The sequence below is a fragment of the Eleutherodactylus coqui genome, chromosome 6 (assembly GCF_035609145.1).
Source record: "Eleutherodactylus coqui strain aEleCoq1 chromosome 6, aEleCoq1.hap1, whole genome shotgun sequence".
NCBI lineage: Eukaryota > Metazoa > Chordata > Amphibia > Anura > Eleutherodactylidae > Eleutherodactylus > Eleutherodactylus coqui.
In genome coordinates, this window is record NC_089842.1 from 234,769,087 (window position 1) to 234,788,064 (window position 18,978).

Here is an 18,978-nt window from a genome sequence, read left to right on the forward strand (position 1 = left end):
TAGTAGTTATATTCTTGTACATAGGGGACAGTATTATAGTAGTTATATTCTTGTACATAGGAACAGTATTATAGTAGTTATATTCTTGTACATAGGGGGCAGTATTATAGTAGTTATATTCTTGTACATAGGGGACAGTATTATAGTAGTTATATTCTTGTACATAGGGGCAGTATTATAGTAGTTATATTCTTGTACATAGGGGGCAGTATTATAGTAGTTATATTCTTGTACATAGAGGACAGTATTATAGTAGTTATATTCTTGTATATAGGAGCAGTATTATAGTAGTTATATTCTTGTACATAGGGGGCAGTATTATAGTAGTTATATTCTTGTACATAGGGGACAGTATTATAGTAGTTATATTCTTGTACATAGGGGGCAGTATTATAGTAGTTATATTCTTGTACATAGGGGGCAGTATTATAGTAGTTATATTCTTGTACATAGGGAGCAGTATTATAGTAGTTATATTCTTGTACATAGGGGGCAGTATTATTGTAGTTATATTCTTGTACATAGGGGGCAGTATTATAGTAGTTATATTCTTGTACATAGGGGGCAGTATTATAGTAGTTATATTCTTGTACATAGGGAGCAGTATTATAGTAGTTATATTCTTGTACATAGGAGCAGTATTATAGTAGTTATATTCTTGTACATAGGAGCAGTATTATAGTAGTTATATTCCTGTACATAGGGGGCAGTATTATAGTAGTTATATTCTTGTACATAGGGGGCAGTATTATAGTAGTTATATTCTTGTACATAGGGAGCAGTATTATAGTAGTTATATTCTTGTACATAGGAGCAGTATTATAGTAGTTATATTCCTGTACATAGGGGGCAGTATTATAGAAGTTATATTCTTGTACATAGGGAGCAGTAATATAGTAGCTATATTCTTGTACATAGGGGGCAGTATTATAGTAGTTATATTCTTGTACATAGGAGGTAGTATTATAGTAGTTATATTTTTATACATAGGGGGCAGTATTATGGTAGTTATATTCTTGTACATAGAGGGTTATAGTGGCTATATTTTTGTAAGAAGATGCAACAAATAGATATAAAGTACATTTTAATATGATACAAATAATTGCACTTTTTGTGAATAAATGCAGCATTCAGTGTAATGTCGGTGGAAGTGGGGGTTTTAGCCGAGAACTAATAAACAGTATCCGTCTATTAGTAGCAAATGGAGCATTGAGGTGTCGGTAATAAGACTCGTGACTGCAGGAAGCTCTGTACAGTGAAATAGGTGAGAGGGAAAAAATCTTGAGATTTCACAGAGGAAAAGCCTTGGACAATGCAGTCTTTGTTGCTTTCTCCATCCTTTAAATTGTTACTGGGAGGGCAAGCACTTGGAAGCCTTTCTGCCTGGCTGACTGCTAATTGTCACTGTACAGGCTGCAGCATGCTCTAGATTGCAACGAACAAGAGGACCTGGCGAGGTGGGATGGGAGCTGCACCCACTGTGTAAACAGAAAACCATTTTAGGTGTGAGAAAGCATCGAACTTTAGTACCTATAACTACTAGTGGAAGGCAAAAAACATTTCTCTTAAAGTGCCAGAACCCCAACTGCTGCAGAAGCTCTTGGCAAAGAGAGCTACAATGCTGCCTGTGTCTTTACTGCTCGTGAACCATGATGCTCTGGATGAGCTTAGGCTCTTAGCTTGAGATCCGTCAATTGTTGTTTGACGGCACCGAAAATCTGATCACTCTTGGTCTATGGACACTTTAGGATCTGCTGATCTGCAGTAAACACGGCAGTGCTCCATTACTGAAATTAGGACATCTTTAAATCCTTACTTAACACGGTCAGTTTAGCTCCTTGAGATCTCAAGGCGGCCTCGGTGGCTTGGCACTCGAAATTGGCATCATCCAAAATGCTGGCATTGGTAATCTCCAGGTTGTATTGCCCAGACTCTGAGTTTCCAACTATTTGATAGCGCGGCCAAACTGCGAAGAAAGACGAGAGAGAAGATATTTAATTTATTGTGCACACTTTGGCCAACAAAAACGATATGGCGGACGACAGGCATACAATAATGTACTTTCGGCTGGCCTATATACATTATGTTGATAAAAGTATTGGCCCCCACCAATCCTGTGCTGTTCAGTGATGTGTGAACATTATATATAAAGGAGAGTATCAAACATCAGAAACCTTCAGAGGCTCCCAGGTGTAGAGCTGATAACGGGGTCTGGTGGTGGGATGTCTCCAGGTGTAGAGCTGACAATGGGGTCTGGTGGTGGGATGTCTCCAGGTGTAGAGCTGACAACGGGGTCTGTTGGTGGGATGTTACCAGGTGTAGAACTGACAACAGGGTCTGGCAGTGGAATGTCACCAGGTGTAGAGCTGACAACAGGGTCTGGCGGTGGGATGTCACCAGCTGTAGAGCTGACAATGGAGTCTGTTGGGGGGATGTCACCAGGTTTAGAGCTGACAATGGGTCTGGTGGGGGGATGCCACCAGGTGTAGAGCTGACAACGGGGTCTGATGGTGGGATGCCACCAGGTGTAGAGCTGACAACGGGGTCTTGTGGGGGGATGTCACCAACCAATCAGTACAGGGCATCACAGCTTCTGGACCTTCCAGAGTCCACTGTTGGCCATGTTATTGGGAGATGGAGACCATCTGGTGTGTGTGGTGCCACCACATTCAGGGAGGCCTCATAAACTGACAGAACGTGGACAACGAAGCCTTGTAGAGCTGTGAAGACATCACACACATCGTCTGTCCTCCAAATAGTACATGTGGTTATTGTGGTCCATTTTTACATCCCACACCAGTAAGCCAAGCTCATTTTGCTTTGGGGCCCCTATTCTTAGTACACCCTAAGGTTCATACACAAGATGACTTGCATAGTCAGAACGTGACTTTACAAAGTACCGTCAATATTTGCAGTTCCTAACTGTGCCTATAGGTGGTAGTCTTACACTAGATTGGCACGGGCTGTGGGCCATACTGTGTGTATGGAAAGGAGGTTTTCAGTATATATGGGGTGCCTTTCGACCAGTTGAAAGTTTGTTGTCTCCGGTATTAGTAGGCTGATAATAAACATTCTGCGTCCAACGGACTAAAGCAGTAGGTCCTTGCCTGATACGACCATGTATAGATCTACAGTTGGACATTTATCTCGGCTCTCCTCCTCCTGTTTAGCGTTGTGTTATCATCTGATGTCATGTTGAAATGGAGTCTCGTTCTTACGGGTTCTAATCTCTAAATGTGCGGATATGGTATGGACCATACCATACTCACTTTTTGTCCTCCATACGGACCAAAATAGGTCTCCACTTCATAGGGTCTCCGTCCAGTAAAGTGCAGTGAACCACACGAGGTTCCAGTGCGCTGTATCCGTGGATTATGGGGGTTCTGGTTTATGTAGCCCCACCGATTCCCATAAGGAGGAGTCTATAGCTCTCCATAATGTGCCACGTTGTACCTGGTTGGTGAATTCCGATATTTGGACGGCGTGGATGATCGGCTGTTGCTGTAGCTTCCACAGATGGGAATGGCGCTCTTGCGCGGCCAACTCTACATTTATTCTCTGCCTGGATGTGGCGGCTGGTTCACCAAGTGAATCGGGGGACCCCTGTTTTTCAGATAGGCATATATTCCACCTCGGACATTTATGGCACATCCGCAACAAATACGCATCTAAGATGCATATTTACTGCGTAACTTAAGCCCCACAGTCTATAACGGACGTATTATGCGCCAAAATAGGTCATTGCCTTTTGTTTTACGCACTTTAAAACGCGTGTGTGAAAAACGTAGATCTGAATGGCCCAACGTAAATCTATGGGCTTCTAGCACCGCGTATTATACAGACAAAATACGCTTGTCTGAGTGAGCCCTGCATCTGCTGCAGAGGGAACCCCACTCACACCTAGGGAAGGGATCTGCAGCAAGTTTGCTGCATTTGATGGGGGCATTCATAGACATAATATGACTGACCGAGATTGCATATACCTCAGCCAATCAGAGGCAGCGCTTTCTGAGGGGGGGGGGGCAGGGATTTTTCAATCCCCGGCCTCCAGAAGACAGGAGATGACTACTGGGGATGGAGAGAAGAGCCGGAAGCCTCTTTTAGGTGAGTTACAGTTTTTTTTAAACTTTTCTTTACAGCTAAGGATGATTTTCAGGGAAAGGCTTATATTTCAAGCCCTTCCCCGAAAATCATCACTGCAGTGGTTGCCTGCAACCCATTGCTTTCAATGGGATGTCAGCAACGCTGACCCCATTGAAAGCAATGGTTAGCATTGCGGACCTCTGCCACAGCTGTGACAGCTGGGGATGAAGGAATCCCGCGGGGATGAAGGAATCCCCTGCCATAGTTGTCACAGCTGTGTCAGGGCAGTGTGATTTACTGCCTATCTTTTCAATGGGGCCAGCGCTGCTGGTGCCGGACCCATTGAGAACAATGGGTGATAGCGCTGATTTTTCTTAGCGCTGCGAGTGTGCATTTTCATGCATTTTCACTCACTCTCGCAACGCAAGATAGTCTATCGCCAGTGTGAAGCTGGCCTGAAGAGGTACGTTTATAGGGCACGCCTGAAGTTTTGTGAGTCAGGGATTGTCCGGATCGTTTTGGGTAGCGCGTTCTAGAGGACTGGTGATGCTCTGGAGAAGTCTTGGAGGCGGGAATGAGAAGTTCAAATTAAAGGGGCACTCAGTCTGATTTTGTTAGCGGAGCGAAGGGCGTGGGCAGGGTGGTGGGTTGAGATGAGGGAGGCGATGTGGATGATGGCAGCAGTGAGCGTTTTTAGCGTGTCCACAGTGAGAAAAGGGTGGCAATAGTAGATGTGTGCCCAGGACATCCACCAATCAGCTACTAACTGAGCTGATTTCTGCAGGAAGCAGACAGCACCATTCCTACTGCAGTGGCCAGGCTTGGTATTACAAGCAAAGTTCCCATTGAATTCAAGTGTGAATGAAGTCTGGCAGTGAGAATGTAGCTGTCTGTTTCCTGCAGAAATCAGCTCAGTCACCAGGACGCCAGCCCAATGAACATCTGATGAGAAGGAATCCTGGATGGTAGACCCCCACTGATCTATTATTGGTGGCCTGTCCTAAAAAAAAACCTTTTAAAAACCATCGATGGTCCTGTATACAAGTTAATCATGGGGTGCGATTTAAAAAATATTGGTCGAGCCTACAAAAGGGCTGCCCTCACTTTATGTGGGCGACTTTTACATTAATGGGGCCATTGTTTGTGGACTACTTAGTCCCATTACTCAGAGCTGATATTAACATGCTTTGGTTACGTAGCACCAGAACGGCCCTGTATCGGGCGACGCCTTCAGTGCTTTCATGTGGGAACGTTCTTTAATATTCGGAGCAGGGTGTGAGAATATCTCCCCCCGGCCCACAGATGCACCTACACATAAAAGGGCAAAGGCTGCTCTAGAAATGCGGCTCTACCTGTTTGCATGTCATTCCTGTGAGCTCATGTATGCAGTACAGAGCGGTTACTATCATGTTGGTGCATTTGGAAATGACGCCATATGCCAAGTCAGGTAAAGTTTGTAGGAGCACATGGTCCTATACACGGAATGGCCACTTTATTAGAGCCCCCATCTAGTAGCGAGTTGGACTCGTGGTGTAGATTCCACTAGGTGGCAGCAGCGGCGCTCCGGCTGGTGCAGCAGCGCTCCGTATTGGGAGGTGAGAGCAGCGTTGCGTAGGCTGAAATCAGCTGTGGATCCGCAGCTGATTTTGAGTTAAAATTTGCACCAATATGGATTTTGAACAGGTTTTTGATGCAAAAAATTGTAGATTTTTCCGCAGAATTTTTGCACTGCAGAAATTCCGCATTTTCACTATCTGTAAAGTACCCTTAGACACAATGGTGCTGGAACTAGTTGTCTTATAGCTTATCCATGCTAACGAGCAGCAGACGTGTTAGTTGGAGCACCAGAGTCGTATTCAGCTGCAGTTTTTGTAGCTGCGCAGCGCCTGTTCATTAAAACGATTCCTGACATCCTCCTCTGACCCCTTTCGACGACCAGTTTTTTCCATCCACAGGGGTAAAAATAAATCACAGCTTGTCTAGATTACGGACTAAAATTGCCCTAAGGGGTTAAAGTCATGGGATCCCATAAATACGCATGATATATATGTATTCACTGATTATTTATGCATGAAGGCAGGACAATATCTACAGAACCTGCATGTTTTTTTTTTTTTTGCGCACGTGAAAAACGAAGTGAATACGTGCGCAAAAAAAAAAAAGGCAAGGTGGTCCAAATATGTAGTGAATACGCACATTTTTGGTCTGTGAAAACACATATTTCACGAACCAAAACTGTATACGGTCGTGTGGATGAGCCCAAAATGTAACCATTCTTTATATGGCTGCGGCGCTCTCTGCACTATGATGGGTTTCTCCCCTTCCACCTCTTTAGTGCTGAGCTTCCTACCTTTGCGGGTGGCAGGGGTGCCGTGTAGGGGATCGGAGATGTGCCGCCACCTGTGAGTCGCGGAACTGAGCAGTGTGGAGGTGCGCCGGAGCTAAGAATCCAAGATGGCACCCGCTCCTTCTGCTGGCTGCGTTCTCTGGGTAAAGCAGAGTGCCGCTTCTTCTGCATCCAGACCTCATTGTGGGCCACAGAATATCACATGTCGGGCCTTACATGTGTTATACAGGGCGCCACAGAATATCATGTGTTGAGCCTTACGTGTGTTATACAGGGCGCCACAGAATATCACGTGTCGGGCCTTACAGGGCGCCATAGAATATCATGTGTCGGGCCTTACATGTGTTATACAGGGCGCCATAGAATATCATGTGTCGGGCCTTACATGTGTTATACAGGGCGCCATAGAATATCATGTGTTGGGCCTTACATGTGTTATACAGGGCGCCACAGAATATCACGTGTAAGGCCTTACAGGGCACCACAGAATAACACGTGTCGGGCCTTACATGTGTTATACAGGGCGCCACAGAATATCACGTGTCGGGCCTTACAGGGCGCCACAGAATATCATGTGTTGGGCCTTACATGTGTTATACAGGGCGCCACAGAATATCACGTGTCGGGCCTTACAGGGCGCCACAGAATATCATGTGTTGGGCCTTACATGTGTTATACAGGGCGCCACAGAATATCACGTGTCGGGCCTTACAGGGCGCCACAGAATATCATTTGTTGGGCCTTACATGTGTTATATAGGGCGCCACAGACTATCACGTGTCGGGCCTTACATGTGTTACACAGGGCGCCACAGAATATCATGTGTTGGGCCTTACATGTGTTAGACATTCTGTGGCGCCCTGTATAACACATGTAAGGCCCAACACATGATATTCTGTGGCGCCCTGTGTAACACATGTAAGGCCCGACACGTGATAGTCTGTGGCGCCCTGTATAACACAGGTAAGGCCTGACACGTGTTATTCTGTGGCGCCCTGTATAGCCCGACACGTGATATTCTGTGGCGCCCTGTATAACACATGTAAGGCCCAACACATGATATTCTGTGGCGCCCTGTAAGGCCCGACACGTGATATTCTGTGGCGCCCTATATAACACATGTAAGGCCCAACACATGATATTCTGTGGCGCCCTGTAAGGCCCGACACGTGATATTCTGTGGCGCCCTGTATAACACGTGTTATACAGGAGGGCCATAGAGTAGTAGGCCGGCACCGCACTTTTGTGGAAGTTGTCAAAAGCAAAATCTGTTTTTGTTGCCCATAGCAACCAATCACAGCGCAGCTTTCATTTTTTATATTGCTGATGTAAAAGAAAAGCTGCGCTGTGATTGGTTGCTATGGGCAACCGAGGCAGATTTTCTTTCACACAGCGTCAATAACAGTGTGGTCCCGGCCTACTTCTCTGCGGCCCAGCCTGATTTAGAAATAACATACAAATTCCCATAAAAGGTATTTTCTTTTCCCCGGCAGATGAGTATGGATGCTGGAGGTGTCCTGTAACAACACGGTGGGGAAGGGTCAGAGATGGCTTTCCCCTGAATGTGACCCGCTCTCTTATCTGGTCTCCCCGTTCGGAGCCTCTCGGAGCTGCAGAGCTCTTGGCATCTATCACTGTGTCAACAGGACGCCAACAAAATGAAGTATATGGAGCAATTTTGGTTAGTCAGCAGAATCGGGAACTGTGTGCAGGGCCGGGGGATAAATTGCTGCCTGCGGTTTTGTAGAGCAGAAGCAGTTGGCGGGGGCAGAAGAGGCAGTAATTGATGGATGGGGAAGGCTCCGAGAGCCAGTCCTGATGTATGAGGTATTCACTGGGGCCTTGTGAGGATAGGGAGCGTGTAGCACACATGTCCTCTCAACAAATCTACCGTTAACCTATGCAGCACCTCCTAAACTTACTAACCTCTCCGCTAACTACAAGTCCCTTTTGTCATTCTTTTCTGTTAAAACAACACTTCTCCTTACAATGTATTCAACCACTTCAGCGGGTACAAAGTTCTCCTTCATACATACAGGTCTTAAATAATTTGTGGCCAGATTACTAGCGGAGTACTTACAACCTGATGAAGGACCCTAAGTACCAGCCCACAAACTATATAAGACCTGTATGTATGATGGAGTACTTTTGTACCTGGTGAAGACCCCTGATAGGGTTGAAACGCGTTGTAGCGTAGCACTACACTGTATGTCCCAACAATTCAATAAATATTGTTGGACTTTGGTGTCGAGAGCTTTCCAAGACAGCTTTTATGGAGGATGTATTGAGGTGTTCTGGACATCTCCTAACCAGTGTAGTACAACACGTTTCAAACCCTCTCAGGGGTCTTCAACAGGTACAAAGTAGTCCATCACAGTTGAGAGGTGAAAATCTCTCTTACGTTGTCTTATATTTTTTGGCTACTACATTTAGATCTTATATTTTCTCTTTTTGTCTTTCTTGTCAAAAATGTAAAAAATTAAAGCCTTACTTTTTAGATTCCCCAGACCGAGCGCCAGTCCATCTTTGGTCCACTGTACAATCCCCGAGTAATTGAGCACCACACATGTTAAAACTACTCTTTGCCCGGCTACTACCGTCTGGTCACTAGGCTCCTGGAGGAAACGAGGCTGAAGGGCTGAAATGAGAAAAGAAAAGCAAAAAAAGCTTAGTAAGAAAGTAAAACACCATAAAGTCCATAAAATGTTATTGAACTAAGGATTTCATTACACATAGCAACCACTAAGTATTATGGAAATCGGTGTGTGGATCATATTGACCAGTATGACATAATAGTCGAGTATATTGGAAGCGCCGAGGGTCTAACAAAGCATAAAACACAATAATCGGGCCGTAAAGCAGTGATCGTGTACATGACACCCTCCACTTCATTGATCCTAAGGTTCTGTACAGTTAAAATAAGCCCTTGTAAAGGCATGCCGATTAGAGATGAACAAACCTACTCGGCTGCGCCCCTTTTTCGCCCGAGCGCCGCGATTTTCGAGTACTTCCGTATTCGGGTGAAAAGATTCGGGGGTCGCCGTGGGTGAGTGGGGGGTTGCAGCGGGGAGTGGGAGGGAGAGGGAGAGAGAGAGGGCTCCCCCCTGTTCCCCGCTGCTACCCCCCGCTCCACCATGCCTCCCCCCGCCCCCGGCCCCCCCCGAATCTTTTCACCCGAGTACGGAAGTACTCGAAAATCTAATGCCGATACTTCAAATGGATTTTTTTTTCTAAAAGGGAACCTCTACTATATAGATAAAGTGCCCTACAAAAGTATTTACCCCAGTGGTCTATCCTGATGCCCGTAGTGCCAGTCAAGGTCTTGAAATAGATACTCGGACATGTGCCTTTCCTCTTCGGGCCGTTTTCAACCAAAATGAGTTGTAGGACTTCTTTTCCTGCAGCAAGAGGTGGCACTTCACGGGTTTTCTAACTTGCTTTTTATATAGCTTTGGACCCCCAAGCCCAAAACTGTGTAAAAGCAATATACTTACCAAGGTGCTGGATCGCCATTTTAGCACTACGGCACCATTGCATTTGGCAGGTGACGTCACCGGGTCTTCTGGAGTGGTGACGTCCTGTAAACCTGTCACAAGGGCTTCTAATGTAGAAGTCCCAGTCAGGTTTATGGGATGTCACTAGTGATGTGCCTGTTGGGTCTTCTATTGATTGCAGCGTTCACATGGGAAAACAACGATGTGACCGCTGCACCGAGGTAAACAGCAGACTTAGGGACCAAAACTGGTGGTAAGGAAGCAGTGAGGCAGCAAAGAGGTGCTCGGAAAACCCCTTTAAGGGCATTATTTAGCAGGTACCATTGCGTCCAATGTTTGATTTCTTTGTACAAATCTAAAGACAACCTAATATCGTGAAAGTTCAACTTTGAAATAGGTATGGAGCCACCAAAACCAACTTTTAGGTGCCATCAAAGATCTAACCAATCTAAGTTGGCACAAAGCAATAACTGGCATGGATTGGATCCTAGGGGCAACGCATATCGTTTCATTTGCTGTAGTCAAGAAATGTATTCGACCCCCTATGCTTTGTGCAATCTGCTGTGACAGTTGGATTTCAGCTGGTAAATAATACATGACTGGACTGGTCACGGATACATCATCGATGCTGCGGCGACAAGGATGTTACCACAAGTTACGACGCCTGCAGGCGTGTGTGCCACGGTAATGAAATCCTTATCATGAATTAATAAATCACAAATGTCATGAGATAAATACAAAGTGTCTATGAGCTACATGACAACATTTACCGCTTGAGCCACAGGCCAAGAGCATTACTTGATGACGCCGTTGAGGTGGTGCAGCTACCATTACTTTGGCCTGACCTCGTGAATTACAGTCCCACATTCGTAGAATCTCCTGGACCCACACGGGCTACACAATACACTGAGCGATCCCTGCACTAGGAACAGCTGGTACGTGACATCTTGTGATCAGTAACGCGGTACCGCGTGACGGCCACGTCACAATCTGCTCTCAGGTAACATGTTGACCTCCTCTCTGTGCAGCAGAAGGCAATATTTAGCAGCCATGGGTAAAGGTGGTGACTTGAGTGACTTTGACTGCGAACAGATTGTTTGCACATGGAGCTGTGGTCCAGTTTTTGTTGAAACAGCCGCACTTGTTGGCTGTTCCCGGAACCACAGTGCAAAAAGTGTATCAAGATGGTTTGAACCATGCCTAGACATCCGACAGAAGATCAAACAGCGCAGGCGTGGTCGGTCCTAGAAGGAGTGTCGATTGGCGGGTCTGAGATCTCGGCAACGATGTGCCACAGTGGACCAAATGACCTAGCAATACAACAGCGGGTAAGTTAGACAGATTTTCCACAATGACCATGAAGGGTACCTTGTATCGACTGGGATTCAGTAACTGAAGACCGAAAAAAATGCCCTTGATGACCCAGCGTCATCGCCAACAGCGACTTGCATGAGCCCAGGAAAGACGACAATGGAACTTGGACACCTGGAAGAAGGTCGTGTGGAGTGACAAGTCCTGTTTCCTACTGAATCACACGGATGGCCGTTTCCACATCTGCCGTAGACAGCATAAAGCCGCATCCCATGGGTGTACCATTGGGGTTCAACAAGCCGGTGGTGGCAGTGTCAAGCGCTGGGGAGCATCTTCCTGATATGGCGTAGGACCTTTGGTTATCATACCACAATCCTTGAATGGTGAATGCGACAGTGAACATTGGCTGACCATTTGCACCCATAATCTCCCCAACCACAGTGCTATCTTTTAACAGGACAACGCCCCATGTCATCGATCTTGGATCAGTAGGTTGGTTGGAGGAACATGACATTGAATTCTCCACACTGCCTTGGCCCCCAAACTCACCGGAAAGTAACCCCATTGAACATGTTTGGCGGAAATGTATGTATGCCGGAAAGGGCTGTGAGAGCTGCTTCTATTTATCACCAAAATGTGCCCCAACTGACAGTGGGCATGGGCCGGATCGACTGTGGAGAATGTCTGAAAGTCCTGATGGCCCAAAAAGGTGGACCAAACTGTGTGATCGCTCAGTATTTCTTCTATCCTCGCACTGTATCAGCATTCATATGGGGTGTTCATTCGATGGAGACCCAATCTTCGATGATGACCGTTATTGACAGAGGGTCCCCAAGATGAGGATTATGGGGTGGAGGGAAGATCTGGGTGTTGTGGTGGTGGCTGTCCGCCTGATCTCTTTCCATTGCAGGCTCAGACAGCCGGCAGCCCACAGGGAGTAATTGGTGTTAGCTGTAGGGCTAAACGCAATCACCCCCCCCCCCCCCTTCTAGGAAACATTCAGGCCGATCAATAGCAGTCATGTTTCCAGAGAGATGCAGCTTGATTCGGTCTCTGAGGCTGCCTGGGGGCTAACAGGTTATCGATTGCATCGTGCGCTAAAACAGGATCCTATGAGGCTTCTCCGGCGTGGGGGAATTTACCACGACCGCTCGTAGGGAATTTGGGGACACACACGAAAGAAGCAAAATATGTTTATCATTGAAGAATATGTATAGTATCATTTTTGTATAGTTCTTTTTTGCTTATGTGTTACTATATGTTATATATATATACCTATATTTATTATGGGTATTCTGATGATTGAATATAATGCTAGAGCTGCAGTGAGGACTGACACGTGTAGAGCATGCACAATAAAAAAAAATGCAGGATAATGCGGATCAACCCCTAAGTCACCAGGCTATTTTGCACTTTAATGACCGGGCAACAAATTGTAGTTTCCTTTCATACTGTTTTGGGGTATGCGTAACCTTTTGATCACTTTTTATTGCCTTTTTTCAGGGGTGGCTGAATGAAAAATATCATTTTTTGCATTTTTTTACCGTGTAGGATAGCAGACATAATATTTTTATAGTACGGTTTACTGCGAAAGTGGTGATACGTAAAATCTTTAGTTTTCTATGATAAAGTGGGTTTGTAGGGAAAAAGTTTTTTTTTAAATTAACTTTATTTAACTTTTTCTTTAAAATACATCTTTGGTACTTGAAGATATAACAGTTCAATCATTGTACACTACACTGCACTACTTATGTAGTGCAGTATAGTGTGTTTTTGTACTTTTTGCCGATCAGCAAGCACACTCTGGTGGAATTCCGGCATCTTGCTTCCCCTTATTTTGCAGATTGACAGCTCTCTTCCCTTTTGTGTATGAGTGCTGTCAGTCGGCATGCTGCGGGCGGGTAGTGGCCGTAACAGCCCACCTCCGTGACTCGGACCTCAGCTATGAGTCAAACTTCATGAACCTGGTGCTGAACAGGTTTAGTTTTGGGTGGCTGCTCGGTAGCGGGTTGTTGTGCATTACCATATACAGCCTGCAACTCTCACTCATGTCCCCAGGTATGTAGTACGCCATCGCCCACATGATACACAGCAGCCCAAATCCCGCTCGCTGTCTCCCATCATAAAGCGCCATTGTTTGGCATTTTTAAATCCTAATTAGCATGAACAGAAGATCATTCAGCTGCAGGTAAACGATCCAGCCTGGTTCTCCAGCGCCAGGGACGAGCGCACGTTGTGCTGCTGGCAGAGAGGAAGCTTAAGAAGTGCAATATGTTGTCAGCCCCAAGAGCTGCAATGCAAACCCCTGGCTAATGACGGTGTTTCTGGTGGCACAGCTGGCGCACTTCAAATGGCCAAGTTCTTCTGTCGCTGAGATGTTCGATCCGGGTAAGGCCTCGCATACATCCTGCTCTGTCGCTGAATTCCGTCGGGTAAAATCCGGGATTGTGCTTTTTCGTCTAGGGTAAAGCCAGACGTCCTGGCGGAAATAGTATGGACCCCGTTCAATAAAGTCCGTTCTACGCTGCTTGATGAATGTGTTCGGTCTGGGGATTCCTCCTTCCATAATGGAGCAGAAAAATGGAAACGCCAACACTGATGTGAATATAGCCTAACCCATGCTGGGTGGCAACTAGGGTTGCCACCTTTGTCATAAAAAAATACTGCCCAAAATGAAAAGGGGCGTGGTGCGGGGGCATGGCTTACCACAACATATGATTTTACATCCTGGTATTCCAGTGGCCCCAATAATAGTTCTTTGCCAACGCACCCTGTTCCTGTGAATTCCACCGACTCAATCTTCATGCCGAAGGTCGTCCCTGCTGTTACTGACCGTGTTGTGAATAGCCTCCAGGATGACCATCTTTTCTGCTGCACCCATAAAGGTGGTCACTCGCCTCTTCACACACCCAAATAGTCAAATGGTTCCCCTTTTCCTCTCTTCTACCGCTTTGCAAGCCAGGAAGATCTGGCCGAAGTGTGCTATGTATGTATTCAGCCTTCTGGGCTAGCGGTGGTCGGAGACAGCCATGGGGTGTAGTATCTAAGCATGTGCCGTATGAGATGGGAGGGACAGTGAGTGCTGCCATTGCTCAGGAGGGCAAATCTCTCGCAGGGACCGCTGCCCCTTTAAGTCCAGCCTGAAAGAGCCATGCAGCTTGTACAACTATCCCAGCTCCACTCTCGGCTTTTAATGTCAACTACAGTTTTATCGTTCGCCAGTTCTCGGAGGCTACAAGTTGAGCTGCGCAAAATATATATTTTTAATTTACAGATCCCGAAAAGTTTAATTTACTAAAAGCTTACGTTAAGTGCAGCCTTTGCTCCGCTTCCTTACCTATCTCAGTCAATTAAATTAATTGTGGAAAAGAAAAATCGCTGCCGAAAGAAAGAACTTGTACTGCGGAAGCGAGGACTTGGCGTGGACGCCCCGCACAGTAACCCTTTGTAGTCATGATCTATCTATCTCCTATCTATCTCATATCTATCTCATATCTCATTATCTTATATCTATCTATCTCACATCTAAGTATCTCACATCTACCTATCTCATATCTATCTATCTCACATCTATCTATCTATCTCATATCTACGTATCTCATATCTATCTATCTATCTCATATCTATATCTATCTATCTATCTCATATCTCACTATCTTATATCTATCTATCTCATATCTCACATCTACGTATCTCACATTTACGTATCTCACATCTACCTATCTCATATCTATCTATCTATCTATCTATCTATCTATCTATCTCATATCTCACATCTACGTATCTCACATCTACCTATCTCATATCTATCTATCTATCTCACATCTATCTATCTATCTCATATCTACGTATCTCATATCTATCTATCTATCTCATATCTATCTATCTATCTATCTATCTATCTATCTATCTATCTATCTATCTATCTATCTATCTCATATCTATCTATCTATCTATCTATCTATCTCATATCTCATTATCTTATATCTATCTATCTCATATCTCACATCTACGTATCTCACATCTACGTATCTCACATCTACCTATCTCATATCTATCTATCTATCTCACATCTATCTATCTATCTCATATCTACGTATCTCATATCTATCTATCTATCTATCTATCTATCTATCTATCTATCTATCTATCTATCTATCTATCTCATATCTACGTATCTCATATCTATATCTATCTATCTCATATCTATATCTATCTATCTATCTCATAATCTTACATGTATCTATCTATCTCATATCTACGTATCTCATAACTATCTCTCTTATCTATCCATCCATCCATCTATCCATCTATCTATTCTATTGTGTGTAAGAGAAACAGAAAGGTAAGACTCTGGGGGGCAAAAGAGCGCAAAAATTGTATCACTGAGCAGCGGAAAAACATCTCCTGGTCAGATGGATCCAGATTTCTGTTGCCCCGGGCTGATGGGAGGGCAGAATTTGGTGTAAGCAGCAGGAATCAATCGCTGACCCCTTCCTGTCAGGGTGTGCCAAGAAAACATTCCCTATATCATTACTCCACCATTACCAGCCTAAGTCCTCTGATACCTGTGAAGGGATCTCAAGATGAATTGTGTCAGTTCTGAAGCCTAAGGGGATCCAGTACACTACTACATTGGGGTCATTAATGAAGTGGCCGTTGAGTGTAGCTTCACTAGGATGTCTGTAAAGTCGTGGCTGGAGAATATTATGGGGAGGACTGATGTGAAGTCACATCTGTACACCGTACAATATCGACACAGTGCCACCAGGTGGCTAAATTTATATGAAAAACTATAACCTATTATGGTCCTGGTGTTGCATTCAAAAAATGAGCGTCTCAGAAGGTGATTCGCTGTCATTCCGCCTTTGATTAGGAATTATTATGTGGTTTTAAGGAATTTTTTTCCTTCCAACTACCAAGCCGCAATGTTATGAAACCGTGCGCAGTTCTGGGCGGTGGAGAGAAGCCACAGCGGCGTCTCACAGATAATGTATTGTATTAGTATAAAGAATATTGCCGGGGATCGTACCAGCCAAGGACAGACATGTTTCCACCGGTCTGAAGAACAATGCAACGCTCACAGTAGTCAGACAGTGTATTATACTGGGGGATACAATGCGACCCCAAAACCGCGCTTTTCTTTGGCATTACTGTAAATCTCTAATAGAAAAACGGATCTGATACGACATTATAGCAGCTTGAAACGTTCCCAAAATATTCGGCAAGGTGTTGGGTGTATACACCAGGACAAAGGGGGGGTAGTGCTAATTAGAGCACCGAGCTTCATTGGTTAATATCAGCGCCACTTGCGAGACTTAGGCCTCATGTCCACGGGCAAAAGAAGAATTAAAATCCGCAGCGGATTTTAACTCTTCTCCTGCCCGCGGATCCGCACCCCATAGGGATGCATTGACCACCTGCGGGTAGATAAATACCCGCGGATGGTCAATAAAAGGGATTTTAAAAAAATGGAGCATGAAAAAATCTGGACCATGCTCCATTTTCGTGCGGGTCTCCCGCGGGGACGGCTCCCGCAGGCTTCTATTGAAGCCTATGGAAGCCGTCCGGATCCGTGGGAGACAAAAATCGGAATTTACTCACCCGCTCCGGATCTTCATTTCGCCGCGGCTTCATCTTCTCTCCGTCGCGGCCGAATCTTTTTTCTTCGGGCCGGCGCATGCGCGGGGCACGCAACCGACGTACCCTGCGCATCCGCCGGGCCGAAGAAAGAAGATCCGGCCGCGACGGAGAGAAGATGAAGCTGCGGCGAAATGAAGATCCGGAGCGGGCGAGAGGTGAGTTAATTCTTATTTTTATGCCTCATGTCCGCGGGGCAGGAGGGACCCGCTACGGATTCTCCATGGAGAACTATGAGGCCTTAATGGGCCTGATTTATCAAAACAGAGAAAAACTATCTTTGTTGCCAATGGCAACCAATCACACTGCAGCTTTCCTTTCTAAGATTACTGCGGTAAAATGAAAGCAGCGCTTTGATTGGTTGCTACGGGCGACACCCATAGCTTTCCTTTTTAGCCAGTTTTGATACCAGTTCCAGAAACCTGTAACCAGCTGAACACTGGTGGTCCCAAGTGGTGGCCCCCACCCATCTACTATCGATGGCCTATCCTGAGGATGAGACCTCATTAGCGTGAGTCCAGCTTTACACGACGGGATCCCTATTGCAGAATTGAATTATTACGCACTTTGAAAGGTATATACCTTTCGCTTTTTCCTTCACACTCGCGGAAACGAATTATGTTGTAATTTGCTGTGGACTCCACACGAATGGACTCCATTGAAGTTAGTGGAGTCCGTCCGACCCTCAACCCATCTGCAATGAACAATGGGGATGGGCTGCGGGCACCTGCGCCATCGCCTAGCGAGGGTGTGGGAAATACAAATATATATTTTTTTAATCTGTACTATGCATACCCGCCTGCGAGCCTCCGCGGTCATCCGCAATACAGATTTTGCAGGGTCACTGGCCGGGGTCACTGCAGGTTCCGATCCGGTCTTGTGCAGCCGACCTAAAGCTGGACAACACCTTTAAAGGGAACCTGCTACGACTTTCCACGGTCGGCGCCATTCACTTGAGCCAGCGCTGTTATTTTCCCAACATTAATGCGATGTGTAAAATAGGCGTTTTCGTGAAATTGATTTTGTGGCACATAAAGCTTTTTATACTAAGACTGATGTTTAGGCTGAAAAGCTGATTTTATGCTTTGAGATTTCAACATTTCACAGTTTAAAACGACATGCAGTTATTTTACCAACATCTCGCTTTTCTGTTTTTTGTACCAATCTGTCGGCAGTGTTTACAGGCGGCGCAGAAACAGTCAGCGGAGCAACGCTTCTCGAAGAGAGAGGACCGCACGCATGCGCGGCCAACCCTCCATCTATTCCCTGCCTGGATGCCATCTCACTTGGTGGGACAGTAGTCTGAGGACCCCTCCTAGAGATAGCTATGGGGCTCCGAGGTCGGAGGAGCCTGTAGATGACAGGGTGACAGGCAGAGTAGCCCCATGACTGCGGACAAACTGAAGAAAGGAGGAATCTAGGACATGAGCGGCTGAGATGAGGCCTGCGCACGTTAGGGTTCAGGACGACTGCGGAGAGACAATTAAACACGCAATGTTCCTCACAACTTTGTTACGCCTTTGTGGCCGCCTGGTCACCAGATTTATTGCCGATTGAGGATCAATAGGACCATCTTGGACGCCAATTTCCACAGTCTACGAGTTTACACGATCTAGATGCTCAGTTACAGCGAATGTGGAGCGCTATGCCACAGGACACCATACAGAACCTGCATGCCTCCATCCCCGCCCGTATCACATCATGTATCCAAGCTAGAGGCGGTACAACAGGGTCCTAGAGCCTCCCTGGTCACCCGTATCACATCTTGTATCCAAGCTAGAGGCGGTACAGCAGGGTCCTAGAGCCTCCCTGGTCACCCATATCACATCTTGTATCCAAGCTAGAGGCGGTACAACGGGGTCCTAGAGCCTCCCTGGTCACCCGTATCACATCATGTATCCAAGCTAGAGTCAGTACAACAGGGCACTAGAGCCTCCATACCCACCCGTATCACATCATGTATCCAAGCTAGAGGCGGTACAACAGGGTACTAGAGCCTCCATGCCCGTCTGTATCACATCTTGTATTCAAGCTAGAGTCAGTACAACAGGGTACTAGAGCCTCCATGCCCGTCTGTATCACATCTTGTATCCAAGCTAGAGG

The 18,978-nt window shown here is 45.9% G+C and overlaps 1 protein-coding gene across 2 annotated transcripts in view; it reads right to left on the reverse strand.

Annotated features, from left to right (window-relative positions):
- The window catches only part of KIRREL1 (kirre like nephrin family adhesion molecule 1), a 249,884-nt gene that overhangs the window by 34,585 nt on the left and 196,321 nt on the right, over positions 1-18,978 (reverse strand). For both annotated transcript variants that reach the window (XM_066609132.1, XM_066609131.1), the window contains 2 exons: positions 8,922-9,068; positions 1,817-1,966 (listed from right to left, as the gene is read on the reverse strand). In XM_066609132.1, coding sequence (XP_066465229.1) covers positions 1,817-1,966; positions 8,922-9,068 — 297 coding nt within the window. The remainder of the gene's footprint in view (positions 1-1,816; positions 1,967-8,921; positions 9,069-18,978) is intronic.